The sequence below is a fragment of the Lactuca virosa genome, chromosome 5 (genome assembly GCF_052849685.1).
Source record: "Lactuca virosa cultivar CGN04683 chromosome 5, Lactuca_virosa_CGN04683_v6, whole genome shotgun sequence".
Taxonomy (NCBI): domain Eukaryota; kingdom Viridiplantae; phylum Streptophyta; class Magnoliopsida; order Asterales; family Asteraceae; genus Lactuca; species Lactuca virosa.
In genome coordinates this window covers 139,629,568-139,656,641 of record NC_136430.1, presented here as the reverse complement: position 1 = coordinate 139,656,641, position 27,074 = coordinate 139,629,568, and the positions used below count along the sequence as shown (strand labels likewise).

The following is a 27,074-nucleotide window of genomic DNA, read 5'->3' as shown; positions in this document are numbered from 1 at the left end:
ATCTAGACTCATTGGGATGTATTAATAGGGAAAGTTGGAAACTTTATCCATCAAGACCTTGGGAAGGACTAGATCTGAGTTTTGGAGCTCTTGAGGTTGAGGGAAAAAAACTTAATGCATTAAGATGTTAAGACCTAGTTTCCCACAAAGTGGCAAATGGAGGCCACGATGTGGCGACTGGGGGATGCCCGACTATTTTATCGTTTTTCTCCCACGACGTGGAAATAGGAGGCCACGACATGACGACCTGCTGAAGTGGACTTCGACCTTCACCGTTGACTTTGACCATGGATGAATCTTGGTCAATTTTGGGGTTTTAGGGTGTAGACTAAGAGGGTACTTCTTTATTGATGTTAGGTGTCTCATCGTACTTTTATACCCGATGTGTGAGCTGTTGAGGGCTAGCTGCTATTCTCGAGGCGAGTCTTCTCACTATACTTGCCTGTGTGGTAGTATATGCATATCGACCAGCTGGTTCTTATTTGTTAATTTCTATTATATGTGAAATGAGTTGCTGACAACTCCAAGACTGTTGTAAGTCTATGGGACTACTGTTAGTCCCCAGGGTTGCTGATAACCCATGAGGTGTGCTGTTAATCCACCGTGCATGCTGTTAGCCTATTGGGACCGCTGATAGTCTCCAGAGTTTGCTGATAACTATCAGCTGATTATTATGCTGTGTTGTATGTGGTAATTTGGAGAACTCACTATGCTTTGTGCTTATAGTTGTGGATTAACTATTTTGCAGGTACTTATCAGATTGCGAAGGTGGGACTATACACACACATCAACAAATTTATGATTTGAGATTCCGCATTATTTTCTTATTAACTTTGATTTCGAAATAATGGTTTATGAACAAATGGTTGTAACTTTACTAAAAATGGGTGTTATATTATTTTAAAAGTGCAAAATTTAGCCCTGGTTTTTGGGATGTTACAAGTTGGTATTAGAGCCCTGGTTTGAGGGATTTGGATGGAAACTCGTAGGATTCTAAACTCAAACTATGGAGCTGAGAGTTTTGCTAAACCTTTTGGAGAATTTTCATTTTAAGAGAAGAAAAGAGAAGATGCGATGTGTACAGTCAGCTGGAGCTCAAAAAATGATTTTCCAAAATATACATACTTGCTTTATATGTCGTATTTGACTTGCTGTTATATGTGTTATAGTATGATGTGCATGCTATAAGTTAGGCTAAAGATCTACTCAGGATTGCATGCTATAGTGTTTGCTCAGGAGAGATGCCTTTTGTGTGTGATTTATGAGGTGTTAGAGATGCATGATAGTGTGTAGGCTAAGGATCATCAAGAATAGGGTGTTAGAATTTCCTGATCCGTATGATGCCTTTTTTCCTGTTGTTTTTTTTCTGCCTGAATTCTGCTTGCTTTGTGCTATGTAAAAGCTATATTGATGTTAGTTAGCTATTGAATGAATACTGTTAGTTGCATGCCACAAGGATTAAATAGTTTCAGAATGTCTGATTTGGCCTATTGTGCAGCTCATCTTTGAGTCTAACATTTGTATTGCAGGATCTTTCAGCCGGATAACTGTTTAATCCTTGCTGCATGTAATTGTATTCGTAATATAGTTAGTTGACATTGGTGGATGTTTCTGTCGTAGCTAATAACAAGGTGGGAATGAGTATTCCTAGTGATCTTATGGGAGTGCTAGAGTGTGTTGGTGTGAGCACTTGCATATGAGGAAGACTAAGTTAGGAATCTAGGCAGTTTGTGGTGGCTTTTCGAAGCATATAGGTGTGTTGATACACCTGGAAGTGGTGGAGTTCCTAGAAAATCATTCTAGTATGTGTTCATACGTGAGAAGAATCCTAGAGTGGGAGAGTCTATGATGGGTGGTAGTGTGTGTGCCTGTAGTGGCACATGTATCTGAGATTGATAGTGGTTTGGTATAGTGACTTAGAGGCTTTGAGGCAATTCTTGGGACACATACAGATATGTGTGGAAGGTAGTAGGGGCCCATACTTCTGAAAGAACAGGATCCATACAGGGACCAGGAAGGGTCGGAAAGGTTTATAAGGAGCTAAGGAGGGGTAGATAGTGTGTTATAACACTAGCACAATTTCAGTCGTTCCCGTCGCTGTCGACCTGTCGACTATGATTGTTCATAATGAGATCGGTAATCGTTTGGGCCCTAGTGTCCATGACAGTTTGGTTTTGGTTGGTGCATATATGTGTGAGTTAGTTGATTCAAAGACCGCGCTGCCCTTGCGTGAAGTAGTGTCAGACTGAGTCACATGACTCAAGGAGGAATCCGCTATGTGTGAGTTAGCCGATGGCAAGGGATGTTACTTTATGTATCGGGATTGTGTTTTCCTACCTACTGGACTCGAGGGGGAAGAGATCAAATATGGGTCAGTCGACGATTAAGATCGGATGTGGGTTGTGTTTTCCTGCTTATGGTTGATATGTATTGTTGGAACCTAAAATTGAACCTCTAGCAATCTCTAACCCTTGAAGTTCCGAAGTCAGGCGTGAGTTCGAAATGGTTATGGTACGAGATGGTGGTTGAAGTCCGGAGTGGAGTTTGTGGTACGTGATGAAGAAATGTTCTGAGATAATGTGTCAATCTATGTATTAATTATTCTTGTCTTTTGTTTGATGTAACCTTATATAGGACTAAGTCTTTTTTTTTTTCAATTTGGATAATCAGAGTGTCAGATGTAACTTGTAACGACCCAAAAATCAGGGGTAAAATTTTTATTTTTAATATAGCTAAGCATAAATACCATTTAATCCAAACATTCCAAAACATTGTTAATTAAAAACATTTATCAGAGTTCGTCCCAAAACCATTCATTGCGGAAATCATAGGTGTGTGCACTGCGATCAATCCGAGCCCTTCATTTCCAAATCGATGAAACCTGAAACCAAAACTGTAAACCGTAAGCACAAATCTTAGTGAGTCCCCCAGAGCATACCTCACACACAATCCACATAACACATATCGTATTAGCTGTGAAAAGCTATCTCTACCGTTATCACATATCAATCAGCTATAAAAGCTACTCTACCACGTATCACATATCATATAGCTATAAAAGCTCTCTCTACCATTAGCACATACCAATTAGCTATAAAAGCTACTTCTGCCATATATCACATATCAAATAACTATAAAAGCTATTTCTACCATTGGCACATATCAATTAGCTATACAAGCTATCTCTACCGTTAGCCACAAAGGCTATCTCTACCATTAGCCACAAGGCTATCTCTACCATCAGCCATAAAGGCTATCTCTACCATTAGCCACAAGGCTATCTCTACCATCAGCCATAAAGGCTGTCTCTACCATTAGCCACAAAGGCTATCTCTACCGCATATCACACACCTTTACATAGCAAATATACCAACTATCATAAAATGGGCCGACCTTGGTGCCTTAGACCCATTGGTATGGTGAGAAGACTCACCTCACACTGCAGAACTGATAAGCTGAAATCAGACATATCCCACATGCTACTCCTTCCTAACTGTCCATAACCAAGGAGTAAATATCTCAGCATAGTCCCATAAATACCCCCAGGGTCAAACCTGGTCAGAGTCAAAGTCTATAGTCAAGGTCAACAGTCCATATTGACCTTGACTCGTCGAGTACAATCATTCATTCGTTGGGTTCCCTGCTTAACTCGTTGACTCGCCGAGTCACCCGAGGGACTCGTCGAGTTCCTTCGTGTTTACGGTCGTAAACCACCAACCGTACACCTTCGACAGTAAACCCTTGGCCGTACACCTTTGGCCGTAAACGAGAAACCCTCTCGACTCGCCGAGTCATTTGCACGACTCTTCTAGTCCGCCAAAGTTCATCATGATTACGGTCCTTTCCAGTGGGACTTAAGGTTTCAAACTTCAGATCCATACTCTCCTCGTGTGGATAACACGTAAAGTTGCAAACTCTACGTGCATGCAAAGCCTCACATGGCCATAACACCAAAACTAACCTTCAACCAAGGTTTTCATGCATGGAGAGGGAATGAGCTTAATAAAAGGTGCAACTTTATGATATTTGGGACCTAAGAGGGTCCAGATCTGGAACCATATCCTTGTGACAGGCCCAGATCTAAGCTTGCTTCCATTTCCTCAAAGTTGGTCATGAACTCCCAAGTAAAATATAGGCTCAAGGTAACAGATTCATACGTCAATTCGATGCCCAAGACGAACTAGATGCTAGATCTAGTGATTTCCCCTTGATTCTTCTTCTCCAAACTTGGATTCCTTCCCAAATTCCCAAGGTCAAGCTCTCAAATGCACACACTTCACACACTAGGGAGTGTGCGGCCGTACACGGTCTTCTATGGTCTTAAGGGGGGCTACTAGGGTTTATAATGATGTTTATTTAAGGATCAAACTCCAAAAATTAGGGTTTTCATTAAACAGCTCAGACTCGCCGAGTCGAGCCTTCCGACTCGCCGAGTCATATCGGATCCGCGTCCAAGATACACGACCTTACTCGACGAGTTGGACTCCCAACTCGCCGAGTCCATGCATAACATTTCCCCCAAATGGTACTTTCTAACTGATACTCGAAACACGTGTTACATAACTTGTTTATCCAGTCCTTTGTATGCATTTCGGTTTGTAATTTGTACCTCCTTTTCCTATATAAGGAGTGTTTAATGACAAGAATATTAGATGGATTGTTCTTCAAAAGATAACTTATTTTCACATAATTCACTTTCACTTTTCTCTCAAATCAAACTCTTTCAAACATTCTACTTGTTCATTTATTGTCTTTACCTTGATTATACTCATAGTTCTATATTTAATACTTGAAGTACTTTGTTGATTTTCATCTTCAGTCTCGACTGGTGTTGCCAGACTTGACTGGAACACATAATTATAAGTAGACATTGATCTTAAGCATTAACTCAAGGTTTGAGTTTTCGAACCTTGTCCCTGTACATCGTATCTTTGTTCTCACAATTGGTATTAGAGCTTGAGTGGTTGTCCTTTGAATCTATAAGAACAGATTATAGTTGATTCGAGATTACCTTGGTATTTCGATCATTTCTGTGTTCATGATAAAAGTTCTTCTATATACCACTTTTGCTCAAGATATCTTAACTTTAATGGCTGCTTCTAATTCTCAAAAAATGTATTCAATGCAAATAGCAAATAGCATGGGTTGCCCTTCTCGTGCCCCAATGCTAGTTGTTGAAGAGTATGATCACTGGAAAGTCAGAATGAAAAGATTTTTACTTGGTAAAGAAAAAGGTGAAGCTATCTGGAGATCCGTCAAAGAAGGTCTACATATTCCAGTTCGAACAATTGTTAGAGATGCTGCTGCAACTCTCATGGGACAAGATGAACAACGTCAAACACCTCTCACTGTTGATGACATCGAAAAGCTGCATGCAGACCAAGTTGCCTTTTCGGAAATGGCGTTTGGTGTTTCACCTTCTCTCTTTGAGCATATTAAACTGTGCAAATCTGCTAAGAGATTTGGGACACACTTCAAGACCTGTTCGAGGGATCAGAAAACATGAAGGAGAAGCGTCTAACCTCCGTTGTCAACGAGTTCGATACTTTCACTACAACTCTCGGTGAATCTGTTGGCTCAGCCTCAAACAGATACCGAATCATTGTCAACAACATGACAACTCATGAGATAGTCCGAACCCCACTTGAATACAACCTCAAGTTCATTAACAGCCTCGGAAAGGGATAGGGAAATGTGAAATCGTGTCTTCAGAGAAATGGATATCTGAAAAAGCTGAAGCTCTACCAACTGTTCGATGAGCTTCAAGGTCTTGAATCAAATGTTGCACAAACCCTAAGAGAACTCACAGGAGGTCCTCTAGCTCTTGTAAGTTCCTACGATCCTCAGATTCCGAACCTCACTGTCTCGGACCCGGTCACAGTTGTTGTTCCATATATCCCACCTGTTCAACCCTCACCACCAGCCTTACCTGTCCCTACAAATAACAACTATCAATTAAATGGCGACCTCAACCCTGAAGAAATGGACTCCGAACTCGCTTCCAACAGGAGTTTGCTTTGCTTTCCATGAAATACAATCGTCCTTTTAACAAGCCATATCACAATAATTTCCATGACCCTCACCAAAATAATCCTCAACCATTCAACAAACCTTCAGAAAACCCACCAGCTTACAAACCTAACCTTCCTACACCGAATCACACCTCAGAATCTTCACAGACTCTGAAGTCAGACAAACCCAATATTATATATCACAAATGTGGTCATGCAAACCATTTTGCCAAAGACTGCTTAGCTGAAGTCCCATAGAAACCCAAAATCAAGGACTTTGCTTACTATGCACGTCGAGCTCAAGAAATGGCAGAGAGTGGAAAGGCCTTTGTTACCACTGTATCAGGAGAAGTAGAAGGGTATTGGTTTTCTGGAGATGATGATGACGTGAGTACTAGCAGAAACATGTGCTTTATGGCTAGACAGACATTGAATGTGACGAAGGCTACTGATCATCTGGATCAGAGGGAGACTATGAAGATGCCGAACCAAATTACTACTACATGGCTACCAACGATCCACCTGGCAGAAGCATCGTTCAACAGGTAAAATTTATGATTACTGATAATAACTTTGATTTGTCTATTTGCGAACCATATCTAACCCAAATCCAATCAGATATGAACATCATTTACAAAGCCTATGAGCCAGCCACAGAAGCCAGTGAGAAGATGGAGAGTGAATTAATTCGTCTTAGATTACGTTTCGAGGATAAGAAGTTAAAAATAGAGTCTTTAGAACGAGAGATTGTAATGTCAAAAGATGAATGTATCATTCTTAAAGACAAATTTGAAATCACTTATTCTGAAAGAAATGTTTTAATTGCCGACAACAAACATCTCAATGCCAAAATAGATGCTTTACATAATTCCATTGACATTCTTGAAGCAAATGAATGGATGACTCATAATTTTCGTCATCCTTGGTCAAAAGCTCCTGGTCTCGGAAGCGAGTTTCCGAAACCTATTGCTCGTCCCTTGAAGGAGTTGCAAAACCTAAATTTTATGGGAGACGTTCCGAACCTCAAACATTCGGACACCCATGTCTCGCCTTTGTCACCCCTTCCTGAGACTTCTGACCAATTTGCATCGCTAATTCCTGAGTTTCAACCTATAGTTGTCAAGTGTCCCGATTCCACACATCTTCCGCCTCTGACAAACTTGGACCTGAATTGGACCACAGAATCCCACTCTAGTATTCCAAACACTGTCGTTCAAATTCCGAACCACAATCCTCCTAACAAATGTGTTGTTGAAGAAATCATTCCGGTGACAACTGAACCTGATGCCTCAGAGTTTGTTTGGGAATCTTTAGATAGTGATGTTGATGATTCGTCAAATTCATATGATTCTAATTCACAAGTGATTTCCAAAATTAATCTTGTACCAATCAAGCATGTGTTTAACAACCCTTCTGTAGGTCAAACTTCTAAGTCTTCTCTCAATTCCAAAAAGAAACCCATGTTAAATAGGAAATGTATTGTTGATCCTAAGGTAGAAGCGAAAAATGATCACAAAAAGGAAGTTAAGTCAAGACAAAATTCCAGATTCCTTGTGAACTCCAAAAAGAGTGTATCTCGGACTGCCAACCCACCAACTAGGAGTCACAACACCTTCACACCCACTAAGATTGTCAAAAGGCCATCTAATCCTCCCAGTCAGTTGGAACATAAGAAGGTGGTCATTTCCACCTTGAAAAAGCTCTTTATAGATACTTAATTTGTTAGAACCAACTCTTCTAGGACCTAATCATCTGTTTTTATAGCAAAATCTGATGGTACGATTTTCAAACCTCAACAGCTTTCAAAACCAAGTGTATCATCAAACAAAGAATGAGATTTTAAGAAAACAGTTTCACAAAAATCTTCAAAACAAAATCTTGTATGGAAAGTGAAAAATCTCAAAAATGAAACTGCAACTCTGAGAGACACAGTAATTCCCACTGCTCCGGAAACTACTGGTCCGAGAAAAGTTGTTCTGAAACCACATGTCATTGAGTATGATTATTGGATAGATGAAAGAACCATGTCTTTCTGTTTGTTCGCTAAAGAATCTCATAATAAACCCTCTAAAACAATTGTTGCTCAAAAGTCACAACCAAAGGCCAAAACCCATTCCCTTGTCTCAAAACCTAACTCGGACCCTAAAAACTCCACAACTCACTAATTTTGCAGGAACTTTGTGCTTCAGAGCAAGAAACAATATGGTATATTGATAGTGCTTGCTCCATGCACATGAAGGAGCAGAAGGACTTTTTGCGAGATCTTAAACTTTCACCAAATGCTGGCTACATGACGTATGTCAACAACTCCAAATCTCAGATCATAGGTTATGAAATCTTAAAAATGGAAACTTCTCCATTTCAAACGTAGCATATGTAGCTGATTTGAAGCATAATCTGATAAGTGTGGCTCAACTCACTGATGCGAATCGACGAGTTGAATTCTGCACGAAACACAACTATGTCATGATTGAATACTGGAAGGAATGTTTAATCAAGTCAAATCGCAACAAGAAAATGTATCCACTTGACATCAACATGATCATTGGCAAGCCCCCGCTCAGTTTACTCTAAAAAAATATTCCTGACGTCAGTTGGTTATGGCATAGAAGGCTCGCTCATCTAAACTTCCGATATATGAATGATCTTGTTTCCGGTGAGATGGTAAGAGGTTTGCCACTCCTCAAGTTAAAAAATGATCATTTATGTGCTGCATGTGAGTATGGAAAGCAATCGAAGAAGGGTCATCTTGTTATCATTAAAAAATCCATCTCGGAGCTGTTAGAGCTTCTCCACATTTATTTGTGTGGACCCTCAACAGTAGAGAGTCTACATCACAAAAAATACATTCTTGTGATTGTGGATGATTTTACTAGGTTCACTTGGGTCTTCTTCTTAAGACTCAAGTCAAAAACAGCCTTCGAACTCATCAACTTTGTCACAGGAATTGAAGTTCTCATCAAACTTCCAGTAAGGCGAATCCGAAGTGATAATGGCTCGGAGTTCACCAATGCCACCATCGAGAACTTACTCACCGTGAAAGCTATTGACCACAGCTTCTCTGCTCCATACACTCCACAACAAAACGGTGTAGTTGAACGACGCAACATAACACTTGTTGAAGCTGCTCGATCCATGCTTAACTTTGCAAATCTTCCACTCTATCTTTGGGCTGAAGCTGTTTCAACTGCATGCTTCACTCAGAACAAGAGTATTATCAATCAACGCCTCAACATGACACCATACGTAGATATGAACGGTCGGAAGCCAAGTATCTCTTTTCTTCACGTGTTTGGATGTAGATGCTTCATCAAAAACAACCGCGATCATCTTACAAAGTTCCAACCCAAAGCTGATGAAGCAATATTTCTTGTGTACTCTGTAAAATCAAAGGCTTATTGAGTTCTTAATCAGCGAACTCGTGTTCTAGAAGAAAGCATTGATGTCACCTTTGATGACAACTTCGTTCGGAATTTTGGCCCAACCCATGTCACAACTCACATCATGGAGTCCGATGCTCCAGCACCAGGATGTCCGAACCAGCAAACGTTTTATGAAGTTGAATTTGAAACTTTATACGAACCTTCAGAAACAACTCTTGATTTGGAATCTCGAACAAGACAAACCTCATCAACTGAAGCTCCTATTTCCCAAAATGTTTCAGGTCCGACACCTACTTTTCCTACATTTGATTCCGAACCATTTCAACCTTCTCAGGTTGAGGGGGAGAATGGTCAACCTTCCCTTCAATCAAATATGGATGGATTCCAATATGCAGCCGATCAATTTTCTGATTTTGATCCTCCTATCAACAACCACGATGATGCAAATTTCTTCGATTTCGCACCTGAAGACGATGTCAACCTATCTAGTTCAGAAGTTCAGGGGGAGCATCATCCCCAAGTTCAAACCATTCAGGGGGAGCAGCACAACCCCATTGTTGATATAGGATCCTCTACTGCACAAGAACTTTCGAGACTACACATTTAGACTAAGGATCATCATCCGAACCAAGTTATTGGAAATCCAAACGCCGGTGTACAAAATCGTTTTGTCACAAGTGGTCAAAATGAATGTCATTTCTCGAACTTTATCTCAATGGTTGAACCCAAATATATAAAAGAAACATTAGAACATGCTGATTGGATTACAGCCATGCAGGAAGAATTGACAAAATTCGATAGAAATGAAGTATGGACTATCGTCCCTCCTCTTCAGAATCACCCCATTGTTGGTACTAGATGGGTGTTTCAGAACAAACTAGACGACGCAGGAGTGATCATTCAGAATAAAGCAAGATTGGTTGCTAAAGGATTCACACAGATCGAAGGGCTTGCTGTTGGTCCCGGCGGACGCAGAGTTAAGTCCAAATTGAGTTGGGCATTTGAGGAACCCTCCCCTCCTGCACATTCTGCGTGTTCGGTCTAAGCTACTAGAATGAACGGAACATTTCGGCTTGCTTTAGTCGCTTGCCTAAGAGTGAGCTCTATTGGGTCCCTAGGGTCGCTTGGGACAAAAAGATCGGGAGTCTTCCTTGGAAGATCTCCAAAGGATGCTTTCCGCTTTAAACGAACTTCTCTACCATTTAGATCGGAGAATTTATGGAGGAGATCCAGTAGTTGGGAAGGGGCCTAGAAGTGCCTACTACTACACCCGCTTGTGCAGGCCCCCGTCAATTCCTTTGAGTTTCGGTCTTGCGACCGTACTCCCTAGGCGGAGTGTTTCACGCGTTAGGTGGGCCCCTGATCCATGTCTATGATGAGACCTTTGCTCTTGTTGACCGTCTTGAAGCCATCATAATCTTCCTTGCTTATGCTGCTCACAAAGGCTTTAAAGTTTACCAGATGGACGTCAAAAGTGCTTTTCTAAATGGTGAACTTGATACTGAAGTATATCTCCAACAGCCTCCCAGTTTTGTCAATCTCTCATATCCGAACTACCGCTACAAACTCCGTAAAGCTGTTTATGGCCTCAAGCAAGCTCCTCGCGCCTGGTACGAGACTCTCACCGACTTCCTCAAGCGTTTAGGTTTTCAAAGAGGTATTCTCGATCCTACCCTGTTCCGAAGGTCAAATGGAAAACATCTCATGCTTGTCCAAATTTATGTTGACGATATCATTTTTGGATCCACAGATTCATCAATGGTTGCTGACTTTGCCAAACTAATGGTCAATCGATTCCAAATGAGTATGAATCGTGAATTGAGTTTCTTCCTTGGTCTCCAAATTAAACAAACCAATTGAGGAATCTTTATTCATCAAGAAAAGTACATCTCAGAACCTCTCAAGAAATATTCAATGGACACCTGTGCCTCGGCAAAGGTACCTATGGGTTTCGGACACAAAATCTTTTCGGACCCTTCAAGTATTGCTGTTGATGAAAATAAGTACAGAGGAATGATCGGATCACTACTCTATCTTACAACAAGTCGTTCGGATATCATGTTTTCAACATGTTTGTGTGCCAGATTTCAAGTCAATCCAAAGATGTCTCATCTCTTGGCTGTTAAGAAAATATTCCGATACCTCAAATGTACAAATAATCTCGGAATCTGGTACCCAACAAGTGAGAGTTTCCTCCTTAAAGCATATTCCGATTCGAACTATGGTGGTATTCAATTGGACAGAAAAAGCACATCTGGTGGCTATCAATTTTTGGGTGGTCGTTTGGTCAGCTGGTCATCTAAGAAACATAACTGCATTGCACTCTCAACAGCTGAAGCAGAATACATTGTTGCTGTTAGCAACACATCTCAAGTTCTTTGGATGAAATCACAGCTCTTGGACTATGGTTACCGGTTTCAATAAATCCCAATCTATTGTGATTCACAAAGTGCCATTGCAATTTCTCACAATCCAATTCAACACTCTATGACGAAGCACATCGACATATGATACCATTTCATTAAAGATCATGTTTTAAATGGTAACATCGAACTTATTTTTGTTCCATCTGACGATGAGATTGCTGATGTCTTTACCAAGGCATTAGACGAAACCAAATTCAATGGTTTTCTAAACAAAATGGGCATGATGATGCCTGATCCTCAATTCTTTCAAGAGGTTTGTACTCTCTGATGGCAACACTAGAAAGTACAATAATTCCGGAGTCAAATTTTCTCTTTTCTCGGAACTGTTGCCTCTCGGAATAAATAGGATCATTTTATGTGTGTTTTTTTGTCTAACCGCCTCTTGTAGTTCTAAGTTGTACAACTCACTTCATCATATGGAGTCCATGACCAATATAGTCACATTGGTATTAATTTCACCTGAGAACTTACTTCATAAGTACATAAGAAGACCATCTTGGAATCAAGTCCGGAATAGTATTGAACTTCCATTCTTTGTTATCAGATCCTTCTTGTCTCGGAGTCTCAAAATTTGTTTAACAAAAGTCCACTAAGATCTTCCTACCTTTTACCTCTAATATTCAGTCCGATTCTGTGCAATCTCGTACTCTATATTATGTACAAGAATTTTCATTCTAACCTTCGAAGTATCTTATGTCTGCTCATCTCGGAACCCTTGTGCTCCGAGATCATTTCATAAAACTTATCTCGGACCCCTAGTGCTCCGAGATCACTTCATAAACTCATCTCGAACCTTTTTCAAGTTCCGAGACCATATCACAAATTCATCTCGGATATTTCCTGGTTAGAGATCCATTTTCAAAACGCCTTGTAACCCTATGGCTCAGAAATCAACTTTTTGGAGAAGTAATGTGCTAAAAATTACCCACTAGTTTTAAATTTATAAACCTAACTAATTAAACTAACTATGCACCTATATGCAGTAAGTTGGGTATCGAAGTCAGGGAACGGTTTTAATTAATTAACCTACTTACTATTAAATTAACCTAAAATTCTAGCAAAGTAAAATGGTTTTTTATCTAATTTTGCAAGTTTAGACGAACTTAAATTCTTATCAACTAATTCAATCAAATATTAAAAACACTTCTGTTAGTTCGAATCCACTTTCCCTCAATGGTTTAGCTATTAATTATGACAATTCCCGTTGGTTACCATTTAATGTATTATTAGCAATTCAAGCCTAATTTACTAATATTGAATTAATTCATGTAGAGCTATGCATGGTCATACATAATTTAACATAGAATAAATTATTAGATATGATTGGAGCTATGTAAGATTGAGTTAACAAACACAATTATGGTCATAATATGAGTTCTCCAGCATTGCCAAATTCAATACTTTAATTATTTATCTAAGATTGGTTCGTTCTTAGCTCTAATAATCTAATGTTCACTAAATTACTAGGTAATCAAATTCATGCAGATTAATGGTCACTAAACTACACAGAATATGAATTTAAGCAATCTAGTATCAAATTAAGCATGCTAGGTATAAACAATCAAACACAAGACATTAACCAACTAGGGAAATCTATATTAACATAACCAAACCATGAGTTCTAGGTTCATCTAGCTAACAGAAGCAGCTAGATTCAGCTACTCATAGCAAAATAAAACACACTATTTCAACTGATAAAGTCATAATGAATTGTACCAAATAAAAAGTAAGTAATGATCTTCCTATCCTTCTTCCAATACCAATGCTTGATTTCTCTCTTAATTCTCCTCTAAAATTCGTATTCTGGAACTTCTAATCTCTAGCCAACCTCCTAAACTCGTAAGTACCAAAGATATAAATACTTATCGTGAATTTGAACTCCACGTCGTGGATTAGGGCTCCACGTCGTGACTTCTGATGAATCCTTATCGGGCAGGGATTTCGACTTTCTGTGTACTCATCTTCCTGAATCGTCCACAACACGTCGTGAAAATGATGTCCACGACGTGGCTCCAGCTATTTACGTGGATTTTCTTTTCTTTAATTCTCCAAGCCTCCAAAATTCCATCACTTGTCGCTTTTAGTCATTGTTCTTCAAGAATGCTCATTTTAGCTGCAAAATACAATTTTAATCTTATAAGTACAATTTATCTATGCAAATAACAAAAATATTAAGCAAAACGTATTAAAATATTGCCTAAAAATATGTATAAATATGACAATATCAAATACCCCACACTTATCTTTTGCTTGCCTTCAAGCAAAACTAATTATTTTTAATTGAAACATTCATCATTAGCATCACATAGAATAATCCACTTTGAACTCAACCATTATACCTAGACCTCAATACACATATTTGTGTCTAAATCTCCTAATAACTTCCCGATCCTAAATACTCACAATCCTTATGAACCTTCACCCCTTAGCTTATATGACACTCATTTCTGCAACCCTCCGAATCAATCCTCAGAAATCTTTCTTAACCTCAAGGTATTTTTGGTTAAGCTACCCAAGCATACATAATCTAGAAATTACAACTTTAGATACCACAATGAAGCTCTTTTTTGAATTCTTCACTTCTTTGAATATTTGGTCTTTGATTTCTTTGAATTCACCACCTTTTTGTTTGATTTTTGGTATCTTCAACTTTTGATTCTTCAGAATTTTGATCTTTTGATCTTCATACTTTGATAGCTCCAAAATTCTTCAACTTTTTGGTAATTTCTCTCTCTCTCTCTCTCCTTTTTTTTTTTTTAATTTATCACTTTTTTTTTCGCTCAAATCCTACATGCTTAAGCAAAGGAGCTTAACTTCAACCTTTATTGGTTACAGATATTAGTCTAAGTGCAATGACTAGATAAGCTCTCCTGGATAGATTTCAGGTACATGATGCAAATCTTATTATTCCATATAAATTATCAGATTACCTTTCATATCTCATGACCTTTCATTAGGAATGGGAAGCCACAAATATACTACAACATATGTTGGCTCAATTAAACATTTGAGCTCACATTGGATCATCCCACGCAACACTAGCAACTTAAGTTTTTTTTTTTTTAATTTATTACTAGATTTAATTTTTAGATTATTATTTCAAATCTATTTCTTAATTTTTTTAATTTTTAAATTTTCTAGCAATTTACTTTTTCGACCCCCTACCTCACACTTATTACATACAATGCTCTAATTGTATGCATAAAATAATTTAAAAGCAATAAAAGGGAGAAAAATGAACAGACTCCCATGAGGTAGAAGAGGCGAGATCGAATTCTGAACAGTGCGGATAACTTGAACATCTTGAACTTGGACTTCTTCAAATATGGAACTTGGATCTTTAACAAGTGAGATATGGAAATGTGCCAGCAAAACCTGACTCCAAGACTTTAATCTTCAACAAATATAGTGTAGAAAAATCTTCAAAGTATAATATACCAATGTGGGAAAGCATACGCCACATTGCATGGTGTAGAGAAGAAGAGAAATGTAACTTCTGAATTCCACGTCGTGGTGTAAGAATACACGACATGTCTTCGAGTAATGACCTTTTATGAATTCGCGATGTATGCTTAATCCACGACGTGTAGTTGATGTCCACGTCGTGGAAACTGGATGTCACAGTTTACATAATCTGAAAATCAAGTTAGATGCAACTTGATTAAATAACTTTTAGACGCTATCAAAACTCTCAAACTTTGTAACTCTTCACTACTTGTTTCACTAATGAATATAAACCCACACTTATCAAAGAAAGTGGGTCTCGAATCATGACTGTAAATGACACGACTTCTCTCGGAAACTCCTATCTCTAACTCTTATCTTCTCGCTCACAAAAACTCATGAAATCTTCAACAAAACAAGTTATAGAGAATAAAGGAAAAGAATCATCCATCATTCGGTTACCAGTTTTAAACATAAAAGGACAAACAAACAACTTCGAAAACCAAATAAAAACATAAAAATAGAAACTAATAATCATCGTCATCCCCTTGAGCTCCACTAGTTCCTGCCCCGTCTCCTTGTCTCGTCCATAACAATTCCCATATTGGAATGTACGGGTAATGAGTTGGTATCGTGGGAGGTCGCTCCATATTCATATGTGTATATAAAGCATCGAGCACTTGGGTGTTGTAGTTTACACATCCACGAAGATTGTCCAAATATAAACAAACCCGACTTTGAAATGGATCGGTTGGTATCCCACCCTAAAATTGTTGAGGTGGTTGTTGTGGTTGTCCCCTCTCTCCTCAGGCTCTCACATTCCCCCTCCTAGGCCTAAGTTGTTCTCCTTGTTGCCCTATGGGGTGTTCATCATCCTAGGGTGATATCACAAAAGCTCCTCCAACATTCACCACAACCCGCATTACACTAAAAAATGGGATAGTTAAGTCATTGTCCGAAAAGCGCGTGAGATTCCTAATAAAATTAGGACTAAAGATACCATAAGACCGGGCAAGTCGGGTGACTAAGTGTCCACCCCTTATGGAACTACCAGGTCTAGAATTAGTCGTATTCCTTCCCATAAACCGCGCAAGCATATAAGGAATGCCACAAAAATATCGAGTGTAATTATGCTCCACAAATGAAATAAATTATGAATGGGCACTTTATCTCCATGATTTTTATGATTGATCGAGAAGGTGATGAGGTGGTGCAAAAAACGATAAACAGGATTCCGAATTTTTCCTTCGCTTGCATCACTAGAATTGTACTCGTGATTCGAAATGGTTCTCCAAAACTCGACATTAATAATCCCGGAGGTGAAATCTTGAAGACACCCTTGTAAAAATAGAACAAAAAATGGCGTTTTTGTTTCCTCCTCGGTGTACAGTCCCATGCACCATACAAATTCTCTAAGGCTGCACTCACGGTACACACCACCCAATCGAAAAGCAAGCGCCCGGTTGTAGTTGGGATCGGTGGTATTATCCTCAAAATTTACGGTAGCGAAGAACTCCACCGATAATTCCCGATAAACGGGTTCTGGAATAGAAAAGAGGTTCCTCCACCCGTTACATGTGAATGTAAAGCCATCTCCCATAAATTGTTTTGTCCAATGCCTTTCCAACTCCATAACCATACGACCCCCGCATAACCATGTCCAATCCATAATAGGAGCAATAGCAAAATCGCGGTTGTACAACCACCCGAAACGATTTTCATAATTATTTAACATAACACAGGAGAGGTTTTGAGGGAACCACTAGAGTGGGTGAATACTCGACACATCAGTAGGGTCTTGTGCTTAAGGAACTGCCCTTCGAGGACCCATTTTTCTGAAATGATCAATAATAAAACAAACCAAAACACCAAGAGATTAAATTGTAAACCAAAATAGGAAACTAGTCGCCCAGATTCCACGTCATAGGATTCAACTCCACATCGTGGAACTAGTCCGTGTCGTGAATCTGGATCGGTCCAAATGTGGTCAAAACTAGCCAACAATAGCACTTGGGGTTTGTTAATTTCGTCAATCTAAGGTCTTATATCGAACATGCAGTGGGAAATTATCAATCAAACTACTCAATTTTGGGTATTTCATCTCCAAATAAACCCTAACCACCAAATGCATAAGATGGGAAGAAAGTTATAAGATTAGTGGATGTAATACTTACCAAATGTTGTCAAGAGACAAAGAATGCAATAAATTTTGGAAGAAAATGACAGAAAATCGGATGTAGGGCTATTGTTCTTTTTCCGTGCGTATGTAGAGTAAATATAGTTTTGGTCAAAGGGTTTAGTATAAACTGGTTCCCTCTGTGACTTTTTAAAGTCCACGTTGTATATTGCAAGTTCACGTTGTGGGCTTGTCAGCAAGATTTAAAATCATCGGGCCATATGAACTTACCACGAGGTGGCTTTTGGGCCACGAGGTGGTGTCGAGGTTTTACACATAAAATGTCAATTTTACTATAAAAACCTTAACTTATTTTACCACTCAATTTTTTAAGGACCCCACACTTGATTTTTACCATTTTCTAAAGTAATTAAAGGACGTAATGATTAATTATCCTAAAACTTAACTAAAAATGAAAAAAAGAAATTCAAACCGAGCTCGGGTTGCCTCCCGAGAAGCGCTTCTTTTTATTAGAGTCATGAGCCGGACTCCGTGCCGCCTCACGTTGAACTTGTCGGAGTGCCCCCCCCCCCCCCCCCCCCCGCCATTTGTATATTTTGCTCCTTCCACCTTCTTTTGTATGCTTGAACTCGTCTAATATACGCCTTTCTAGAATTTTCTTTTTTAACCCTTGCGTCATTCTCTTCAAGCTTTCTCTTAATTCCCTTATTTTCCACAAGACGAGGTTTTGCTTTTTCTTCGGCCTTTGGCTCTATGGGTACCATCTTCTTATCCATAGTTAGTCTCTTTTCATTTGAAGTAACTTCGTCCTCGTCACTTGATACAAAGTCTTCACTTTCCTCACTCACCCAAGATGTTGGAGTTTTATAAGCAATTACTTAAAAAACAAGTGGAACGGATGCTCTTGGTTTGGTGTGTTTGACTTGTCGAATCTCTTCTTCCATAAGCTTTTCCAATTCTTCAAGTTCATTCTCTTCATCTATATTGAAAACTTCACCTTGAACATCATCCCCTTGAAAACCATCTTCTACTCCAAAAGTAGCTTCATCATCTCCAACTCTCAAAGTGAGTTTTGACTCGCGAATGTCAACCAGGGCTCGAGCAGTATTAAGTAGAGGGCGACCAAGAATTATTGGGATATTGTTGTCTTCTTTCATGTCCATTACGACAAAGTCAATTGGAAAAATGAATTTCCCATTTTTTACCAAAATATATTCTACAATGCCTCTAGGATACGTCACTGAACGGTTCGCCATGTGAATTGTCATTCTTGTAGCCTTCAAAACTGGAAGGTTTAACTTTTGGTAGAACGAAAAAGTCATTAGATTTATGCTAGCTCCAGAATCAGCTAGAGCATAAGTCTTCAAATTATTTCCAAACTCACATGGAAGAGTGAGGCGTCCAGGATCGCCCATCTTCTTTGGTAACTCTCCCATAATCACTTTAGAACTCTGCTCACTAAGTATTACCTTGGAATTCCTTTCTAATTGTTGGCGAGTGTCGAGTAGATCTTGCAAGAATTTGGCATACTCAGGAACCTTAGACAACACTTCAATAAAAGGGGTATTTATCGAAATACCCTTCAATTATTACATAAACTTCAAATGCTCCTGCTCCAGTGGATTGATATTAGCTCGAGAAGGAATAGGCAACAGATGATGATAGGTTCGTACATCACTAAAATTTTTCTGATCAGACCCTCTCCATGTCGTGGAGATTGGATCCCCATGTCGTGAATATGATCTTTCAGCTACATTTTTCTCTTCGAGAAGTGACTTCTTCGAGCTTTGTCCGGATTGATGTGGGTCGAATTCAAGTGCTTCAAGGAACTCAAAGATGGTATCCTCTTCAGTTTCTATTACCATTACATGCGATTGAGGCTTTTTCTCGGGAGTTGGGTGAGATAATTTTTCATTCACCAAAGTGGTTAGTTGACCAAGTTGGGCTTCGATATTTTTAATTGAAGCTTGTTGATTCCTTAGCAATGCTTGCTGGTCCCTTATCACTGCATCAGTGTCATCGTGTATTTTCTCCGAAGCCTCCATGAATCTATGTAACATAGACTCAAGAACAACTTTCTTTTCAGGAGGTGGTTGCTCTTTTTGGTATAGGCCTCGGTCAGTCTGCCTATATTTTTCTTCTTTCTGCTTCTTATATTCTTCATATGTAACCACCCCTTCTTTGGTTTCCTCCAATTTTCGTCATACTTATCTCCACATGAGTAGCAAACTTGTACTTTTCTATTTCCATCTTCATCCAAGTGGCAATCTTTTGTTAAGTGTGGACCATTACATCTTTCACAATCAACTCTAATAGCATGAATTGACTGGTCCATCTTTGTCATTCTCCGATCCATAGTATTTAACATGGTTAGTACAACAACCATGTCTTCAGAATTTCCTCCCCCAATTCCCTTAGCTCCATCATGTCTTGGATTGTGGTACTCACGAGAATGCTTTAAGAATTCTTCAATTAACTCATTGATCTCAACCAGATTTTTCTTAGTAAGTGGTCCTTGGGAATCAGGGAGTTGCCTCGTCTTGACATTCACCCCGTCATAAAATATAGACACATCTTGTTGTATGTTAAGGTCATTTTGAGGGCAGTTTCTTAGTAATCCCTTATAGCGTTCACATGCCTCATAAAGCGACTCCCCCGGTTGTTGCTCAAAATTGGCTATTGCCTTCTTGAGTTTAGCTATCTTTGATGGTGGGCAAAATTGTTCTAGGAATTGCTCACGCATCTGTGCCCAATTAGTAATTGCTCCAGGTGGAAGTGCCTTCAACCAGTCTTTTGCAGCTCCCTTAAAAGTAATGGGAAGCATCCTTAACAAAACTGTCTCTCTAGGAACATTTGGGACATTGAAATAGTCAGCAATGTCATTGACCTCATCTAGGCGCTTATAAGCATCCTCATGATCCCTCCCAGAGAATGGTACGTCCTTAAGTGCAGTAAAAATGTGTCCTTTTAACTCGAATGTTGTAGCGGCGGGAATTACGGGTTGTACTAAACCAGGACCAGCATCGTCTCTAATTCGCTTCTTGTATGCTCCTATAGAAATATCCGCAATGTTTTCCATCTCGTTTCCTGGTTTGTCTTCGGGTTCACTCTTTGCTAATTTGAATTCGGGTTCGGACTCGTATTCGGATTCTTGTGGACTAGGTATTTGATCAAAGCCTTCAACTTTGCTTTTGTTCTTCGAAGATGTACTTGACTCTCCCACGTTCTTCCCTTTGTTCTTCCCAAAAACCGATTTAAGGTCCTTGAATAGTGACTTCCTTGGTGTTTGGTTGAATCCTACGTTCTTATCTGTCTTCTTGTGAAGGGCCGACTCTGGATCTTCAAGTGGTGGTACCAAAGGTGTGTTGGAACCTCTGGTCATGAAGTAGTGCAACAAAAAAACAAAAATATAAACGTAAATATGAACAAAAACTAAATAAAAATTACCTACTGACTGGCCACCACGATGTGGTAAAGAGTACCACCTCGTGTTGTCGCAGAAAATCTAACCAGGAATGAAAAATAAAAAAAACGTAAAACTACTGATCCCATGTTGTGGACTTTAGGTCCACGTCGTGAGTTCAGCACAGAAACACAAACTAATGCAGAAACTTAACTTTTTGCAGGTTTTACCCCACAAAAAGGATCGATTAACCTAAAACAAATAAATCAACAATCATATAAGCTGTTCCCCGGCAACGGCGCCAAAAACTTAATGTGCTAAAAATCACCCACTAGTTTTAAATTTATAAACCTAACTAATTAAACTAATTATGCACCTATAGGCAGTGTACCTAGTCAATATATAGTATAGTAAAGTAATTTGGGTATCGAACTCAGGGATCGGTTTTAATTAATTAACCTACTTACTATTAAATTAACCTAAAATTCTAGCAAAGTAAAATGGTTTTTTATCTAATTTTGCAAGTTTAGACGAACTTAAATTCTTATTAACTAATTCAATCAAATATTAAAAACACTTATGTTAGTTCGAATCCACTTTCCCTCAATGGTTTAGCTATTAATTATGACAATTCCCGTTGGTTACCAATTAATGTATTATTAGCAATTCAAGTCTAATTTACTAATATTGAATTAATTCATGTAGAGCTATGCATGGTCATACATAATTTAACACATAATCAATTATTAGATATGATTGGAGCTATGTAAGATTGAGTTAACAAACACAATTATGCTCATAATATGAGTTCTCCAGCATAGCCAAATTCAATACTTTAATTACTTATCTAATATTGGTTCGATCTTAGCTCTAATAATCTAATGTTCACTAAATTACTAGGTAATCAAATTCATGCAGATTAATGGTCACTAAACTACACAGAATATGAATTTAAGCAATCTAGTATCAAATTAAGCATGCTAGGTATAAACAATCAAACACAAGACATTAACCAACTAGGAAAATCTATATTAACATAACCAAACCATGAGTTCTAGGTTCATCTAGTTAACAGAAGCAGCTAGATTCAGCTACTCATAGCTAAAATAAAACACACAATTTCAACTAATAAAGTCATAATGAATTGTACCAGATAAAAAGTAAGTAATGAGCTTCCTATCCTTCTTCCAATACCAATGCTTGATTTCTCTCTTAATTCTCCTTTGAAATTCGTATTCTGGAACTTCTAATCTCTAGCCAACCTCCTAAACCCGTAAGTACCAAAGATGTAAATACTTATCGTGAATTTGAACTCCACGTCGTGGATTAGGGCTCCACGTCGTGACTTTGGATGAATCCTTATCGGACAAGGATTTCGACTTTCCGTGTACTCATCTTCCAAAATCGTCCACACCACGTCGTGTAAATGATGTCCACGACGTGGCTTCAGCTGTTTACGTGGATTTTCTTTTCCTTAATTCTCCAAGCCCCAAAATTCCATCACTTGTCGCTTTTAGTCATTGTTCTTCAAGAATGCTCCTTTTAGCTGTAAAATACAATTTTAATCTTATAAGTACCATTTATCTATGCAAATAACTAAAATATTAAGCAAAACATATTAAAATATTGCCTAAAAATATGAATAATATGGTAATATCAAGAAGTTCAAAAGGTTTTTCATCAGTTTGTTCGAAACATTTTTTTCCTAAATAACTCAAAACGGTTATTTTTTCAATGATGATTATCTCTTAATCCTAGAACTCCGCACTCTTTTTGCACACGTCTCTGTAAAAGCAAACATCCCATCAGTCATGTGACGGTTTCCATTTTACACGTACCGTCATTGATTACTTTAGTCGTTGCTGGTCAATTCAGTCCAAAATTGGAAAAACAATAAATGCGATCCGTTTCCAAATTCGGGTTTCATCATTACTTTTCTAACCCGACCCATCCTCTCCTGAACCTATAAAAGAACCCCAAAACCCTTTTTATCCGTTACGCTCCCAAAACCCTCATATCTCTTTCTCTATGCCAAAAGTGTTCTTCAAAGCTTCAAAACCTGCAACGATGGCTTCCTCTCAATCTGTTCCCCAAGGTTCCAAATCTGCCCCAAAGAAGAAGTCCTCGAAAGGATCTGCATCGTCTGCAACAACTGAACTCTTTATAAGGGATACGACTCAGCTTTTCTCACTGAACCCCATGGACTACGACGAGTCCATTCGGGTTATGATTGAGTTCATCGCTCATCACCCCATCTTTGTTCCACTCACCAAGATTCCAGACCCGCCAATTCTACTTCGTCTTCTTTACACAGCTTTTGATCGCATCAAAATCGAGAATGATAATCTTGAGACCAGAATAACAGGTGATCGCATTGTTCCTGTGCACAAATCCACATTCTTGAAAGCGATTGGAATTCTGGAAAACCTTGAAGGCTTCAAGGTCCAAGAACCACCAGCTGAAGTGTTCCAAATGTTTCTTAACCACATTGGCTATACAAAAGAGTTTAAGGCAAAGAAGTTCAAGAAATCAGCTGTTTCAGGCCTTTGGACAGTCCTTATGCATTTCATTCTCAGAGGTCTGTCTGGGAAGAATGGAGGTACAGACACTCTCAATAAAGATTGGCTTTATGTGGTGTACAATATTTTCTCCGGAAAGAACAACGCTGTAGATCTCACGGAAGTCTTGTGGCAAGACTTTCGGAAGTTTGCTGTCAATCGTAAGCCGATCGAGATTTCGAGTCCGAGATTTTAGGCTCTGACCATCCAACAGTTGTATAGAGAAAGGTGTGAACCAATTCCTGTGGATACAATTCTGAAATAGGTATTTCTCTCCTTTAAAACTATCAAATCTTATCGCCTTCCGGACCAAACGTCCTTCGGACCCATTAGGAAATTTTCGGAACATATGCTGGTCACCCTTCCATCCGAGTCCATTCACTTGAAACAACATATGAAGAGTTCGATTGTGTATAGCCCTACACAATCCACCCCTGTCTCCGTTGAGCCCATCTCGGACGTGGCCAAAGCTGTTCCATTTCGGTGGTAAGAAAAAGAAGTCTGCTTTAGTGTAAGACTTCTCCCTCAAAGCCCAAAGCCAGAAAGAGAACCAAAGTTGGTTCTTCCTCTCAACAGGAAGGAACCAAAGACATTTCGGCTGACTCTGACCATCCTCTTACCCCACCTGCCCACTCTTCCGAAGTACCCTTCAGAGTTTCAAAATCACAATCACACACTCATGGGGAGTCTCCACATAATTCAAACTCACCTTCCCAACAAGGTGTTGCTGGTGTTGAAAAAAGTTCCTTGCACCCCATGGAACAAACCCACGAGTCAACTTGGAAAACCCAATTCTTTCATTACCAGCACGGTCTGAGATCCCTGACTCGAACCCTAAGCTTTCCGAAGCAGGAGTTGTCCTTCTTACCTCGGAAGCCACAACTGGTCTGATACCTGGTAAGGGTACAGGACGACCAGGTGCTAATGATACTCTTTGGGAAGATTTTGTTAACAGGGCACATACGAGGCATCCTGAACTCACCGGACCTCAAGTTGAAGCAACTCTTATCTCGATGAGAAACAGGGCCATCCAAAGCAACTTGTCCTTTGTTGCTCCAACTAATGAAATCACAGACATTGTGTTCGCCTTCGGAGAAACACCACTCAACATCGTCTCGGACGATCCTCCCAAGACTCAACACCATGATGCCTTGCACCCTGAACCTGATGAAGAATGATCAGATGAAGTTTTGTTCAATGACGATAGTACTTCGATTGCTGCTCAACCATTGTTTTCCTCACTACATCTCCTCTCCAAGTCATATTATTTAAGGAAAGTGTACGATTTTGGACTCTCATCCTCTTCTTCCGAACTTGTTGATGAAGAGATCAATATTGACGATCAAGTCCATGTGCACCTCGGAGGTGAAACAGAAACTACTCCTCACAAGGAAGATAATACAACCAATGCAAATCAGGCTGGCCCCTCCGAACCACCTGTCAACCAAGAAGAGAATAAAGCCAAGTCTCAGACATCCACCTCAGACACATGATCATCAACTGGTAATTATGCTGATCCTTTTGCCCTACTGGAACTCCGAGACAATGTCTCTGGTGCTGTGAAGAAAGTCGAGTCACTTGAAACCTCTGTGGCCGGACTCAATGCCAAGCTTGATAAAAAGGTTTCTGGTCTAGATTCCAAACTAGATGCAATTCTGAACTCCCTGTTCGAAACCAACAAGTCCAGACCCACAACTGCTGAAAGGGAAGCCCAACTCGATCAACTTATTTCCCTCCAACTCAAGCACACTATCAAGGAAGTAGAACAAAAGTATGATGCCTCTCTCGATCACTACTTGGACACCATCGCCAAAATGATGAACGTTCATGATGATTTAGTCGGTGCCACAAACGAACTCATCAAACAGACTCACATTCGCCATGAAAAACAGATCCAACGACTAGAGAAGGAGATCCGAAAGAGAGATGAAATGAACCTGATTATACAACAAGTTCTTATCAAGCTTCTCATGGCATCCTGGAACATCGTGGATGTTCTGAACAACAAATTTGACGAGATGCTCTCAATTCTTGCAGCCCTCTTCGATCACCTGAAAGCTTAGGCTCCTACAGCTGAAGTTTATGATGCCTTGACGTTGAAGATGAATACAAGATTTTAGAAGGTGTTCAACCGATTCTCGGAGCTCAAAGAGTCTTCAATGCTTGCACTGGTTGCCGGGTCATCCGTTGCAAGAGGGGGAGAAGGGCCTAGCAGGAGTCTACCCTTTCCCTAGAAACCTGTCTCGGAGTTCAGACTCTGAGGTGAAACTCTGACGATTCTTTGAAAGTTCTTTCAGGTTCTCTAGGTGATGATGTTGATGATGAGGATGAATAAGATAAGTATGTTACTAATGCCATCATAGGGATTCCAGCTCCGAAAAAGTTCCAAGCCAAGGTGCTTTCCGAGGAAGAGCAAAGAATTTGGTCAGCAGTCTCATGGCCATCAACTTTGTCCGATGTACTTCAAAGAAGCCAAGAAGTGGCAAAGGCTAAAACCAAACTAATGGTTAACACCTTCTGAGCCACCACATCGATGCTGCCTTCGATCCTTTCACCCAAGATTGCTCCTATCGATGAAGGCTCTCCTCTTCGGAAGCCTGATGACATTCCAGAAGAGCCCTTGCCTTCCTCTTCTTCGAAATTCTCCGTAGATGAGAACATGCAACACATTCTCTCGGTCCTCAACAAACAACACGACAAGGGAAAGAAGCACATCTCGGAATTTCCCTACTCCGAAACTCCAATGAAAGAGAGAAGCGGTTGGTCCCAGGAAGAAATAAATCAAACTCTTGAGGAAAGCATCCAGATTCAAGCCTTCAAAGATGATCCTCATCCGATGCTAGGGCTTTCTCCTCTTTGCAGAGAAGGGATTATACATGATTTGGACATAGTGCCATTTATGTACTATGATCTTCCCAACCAAGATTCAGACCAGATTGATATTCCTCTCTCTCCTTACAACAAGTTCTACACAAAGTCGCTCCTCTCCACCCGGAAGATGATCCACAAATGATCATCAGAACTGAACGTGAACGTTTGAAGATCTTTTACTCCAAGAACACACTTCCTCAAAAAGAAGTATGGTCTCAGAAAAGGATCACCAAAATTTCTAAGGAAAATCTTGACCAAATTCGAACTGAAATGTGTGCTGTTCCAATAGCACATTGTCCGAAACAAACCAAGTCAAAAAACCATCACCGATGCCGACTTCCCAGCAATCAATCCAAATGACATCCTGACGATAGCCACACACTTCAGAAGCCACCAAGTCGATGATATTAGCATGGGAGCTTACCATGCTGCTTTGAGTTTCCTCAAAGATTACGTTGCTGAATTTTGCCGGTGCGACTTTGAATTAGCCCACTTGTTCGAAACAAAAAAATATTTAGCTAAGATCGACTTCAAGCTGCCAGAAGCTGAGATATTGGCAGAGGGACCTATTGACGAACCAGTGCTAGGGTTTCTCTATCTTCAAAGGAAAACAAAGAAGGACTTCTTCCGAGTCCTTGACAAACATCTGGTTCCCACCAAAGCTCTTCGGAAGTTGATCAACCGTGCATCAAAGTCCGATGCACCAGAGCATGTGAAGGAGAAATTCATAAGTCAGCTGCAGTGGTACATCGAAGTCAGAGATTGGTTGTATCGGGCATATATGTTTATCAAGGAAGAATCGAACTAAGCTGACTGGATTGCTAAGTTCACTTAGGGGGAG

The 27,074-nt window shown here is 39.6% G+C and overlaps 1 protein-coding gene and 1 non-coding gene across 2 annotated transcripts; one reads left to right on the top strand and one right to left on the bottom strand.

The window, feature by feature from the left end:
• Positions 1–18,279: 18,279 nt before the first annotated feature.
• On the bottom strand, positions 18,280–18,837 carry LOC145111807 (uncharacterized). The gene has a single exon (XM_079048060.1). It carries the CDS (start codon positions 18,835–18,837, stop codon positions 18,280–18,282), a length of 558 nt encoding a protein of 185 aa, XP_078904186.1.
• A 1,152-nt stretch (positions 18,838–19,989) lies between these two features.
• Positions 19,990–20,096, top strand: LOC145117903 (small nucleolar RNA R71). The gene has a single exon (XR_013712896.1). It is a non-coding gene; the product is annotated as a small nucleolar RNA R71 (small nucleolar RNA).
• The last annotated feature ends 6,978 nt before the right edge of the window (positions 20,097–27,074 follow it).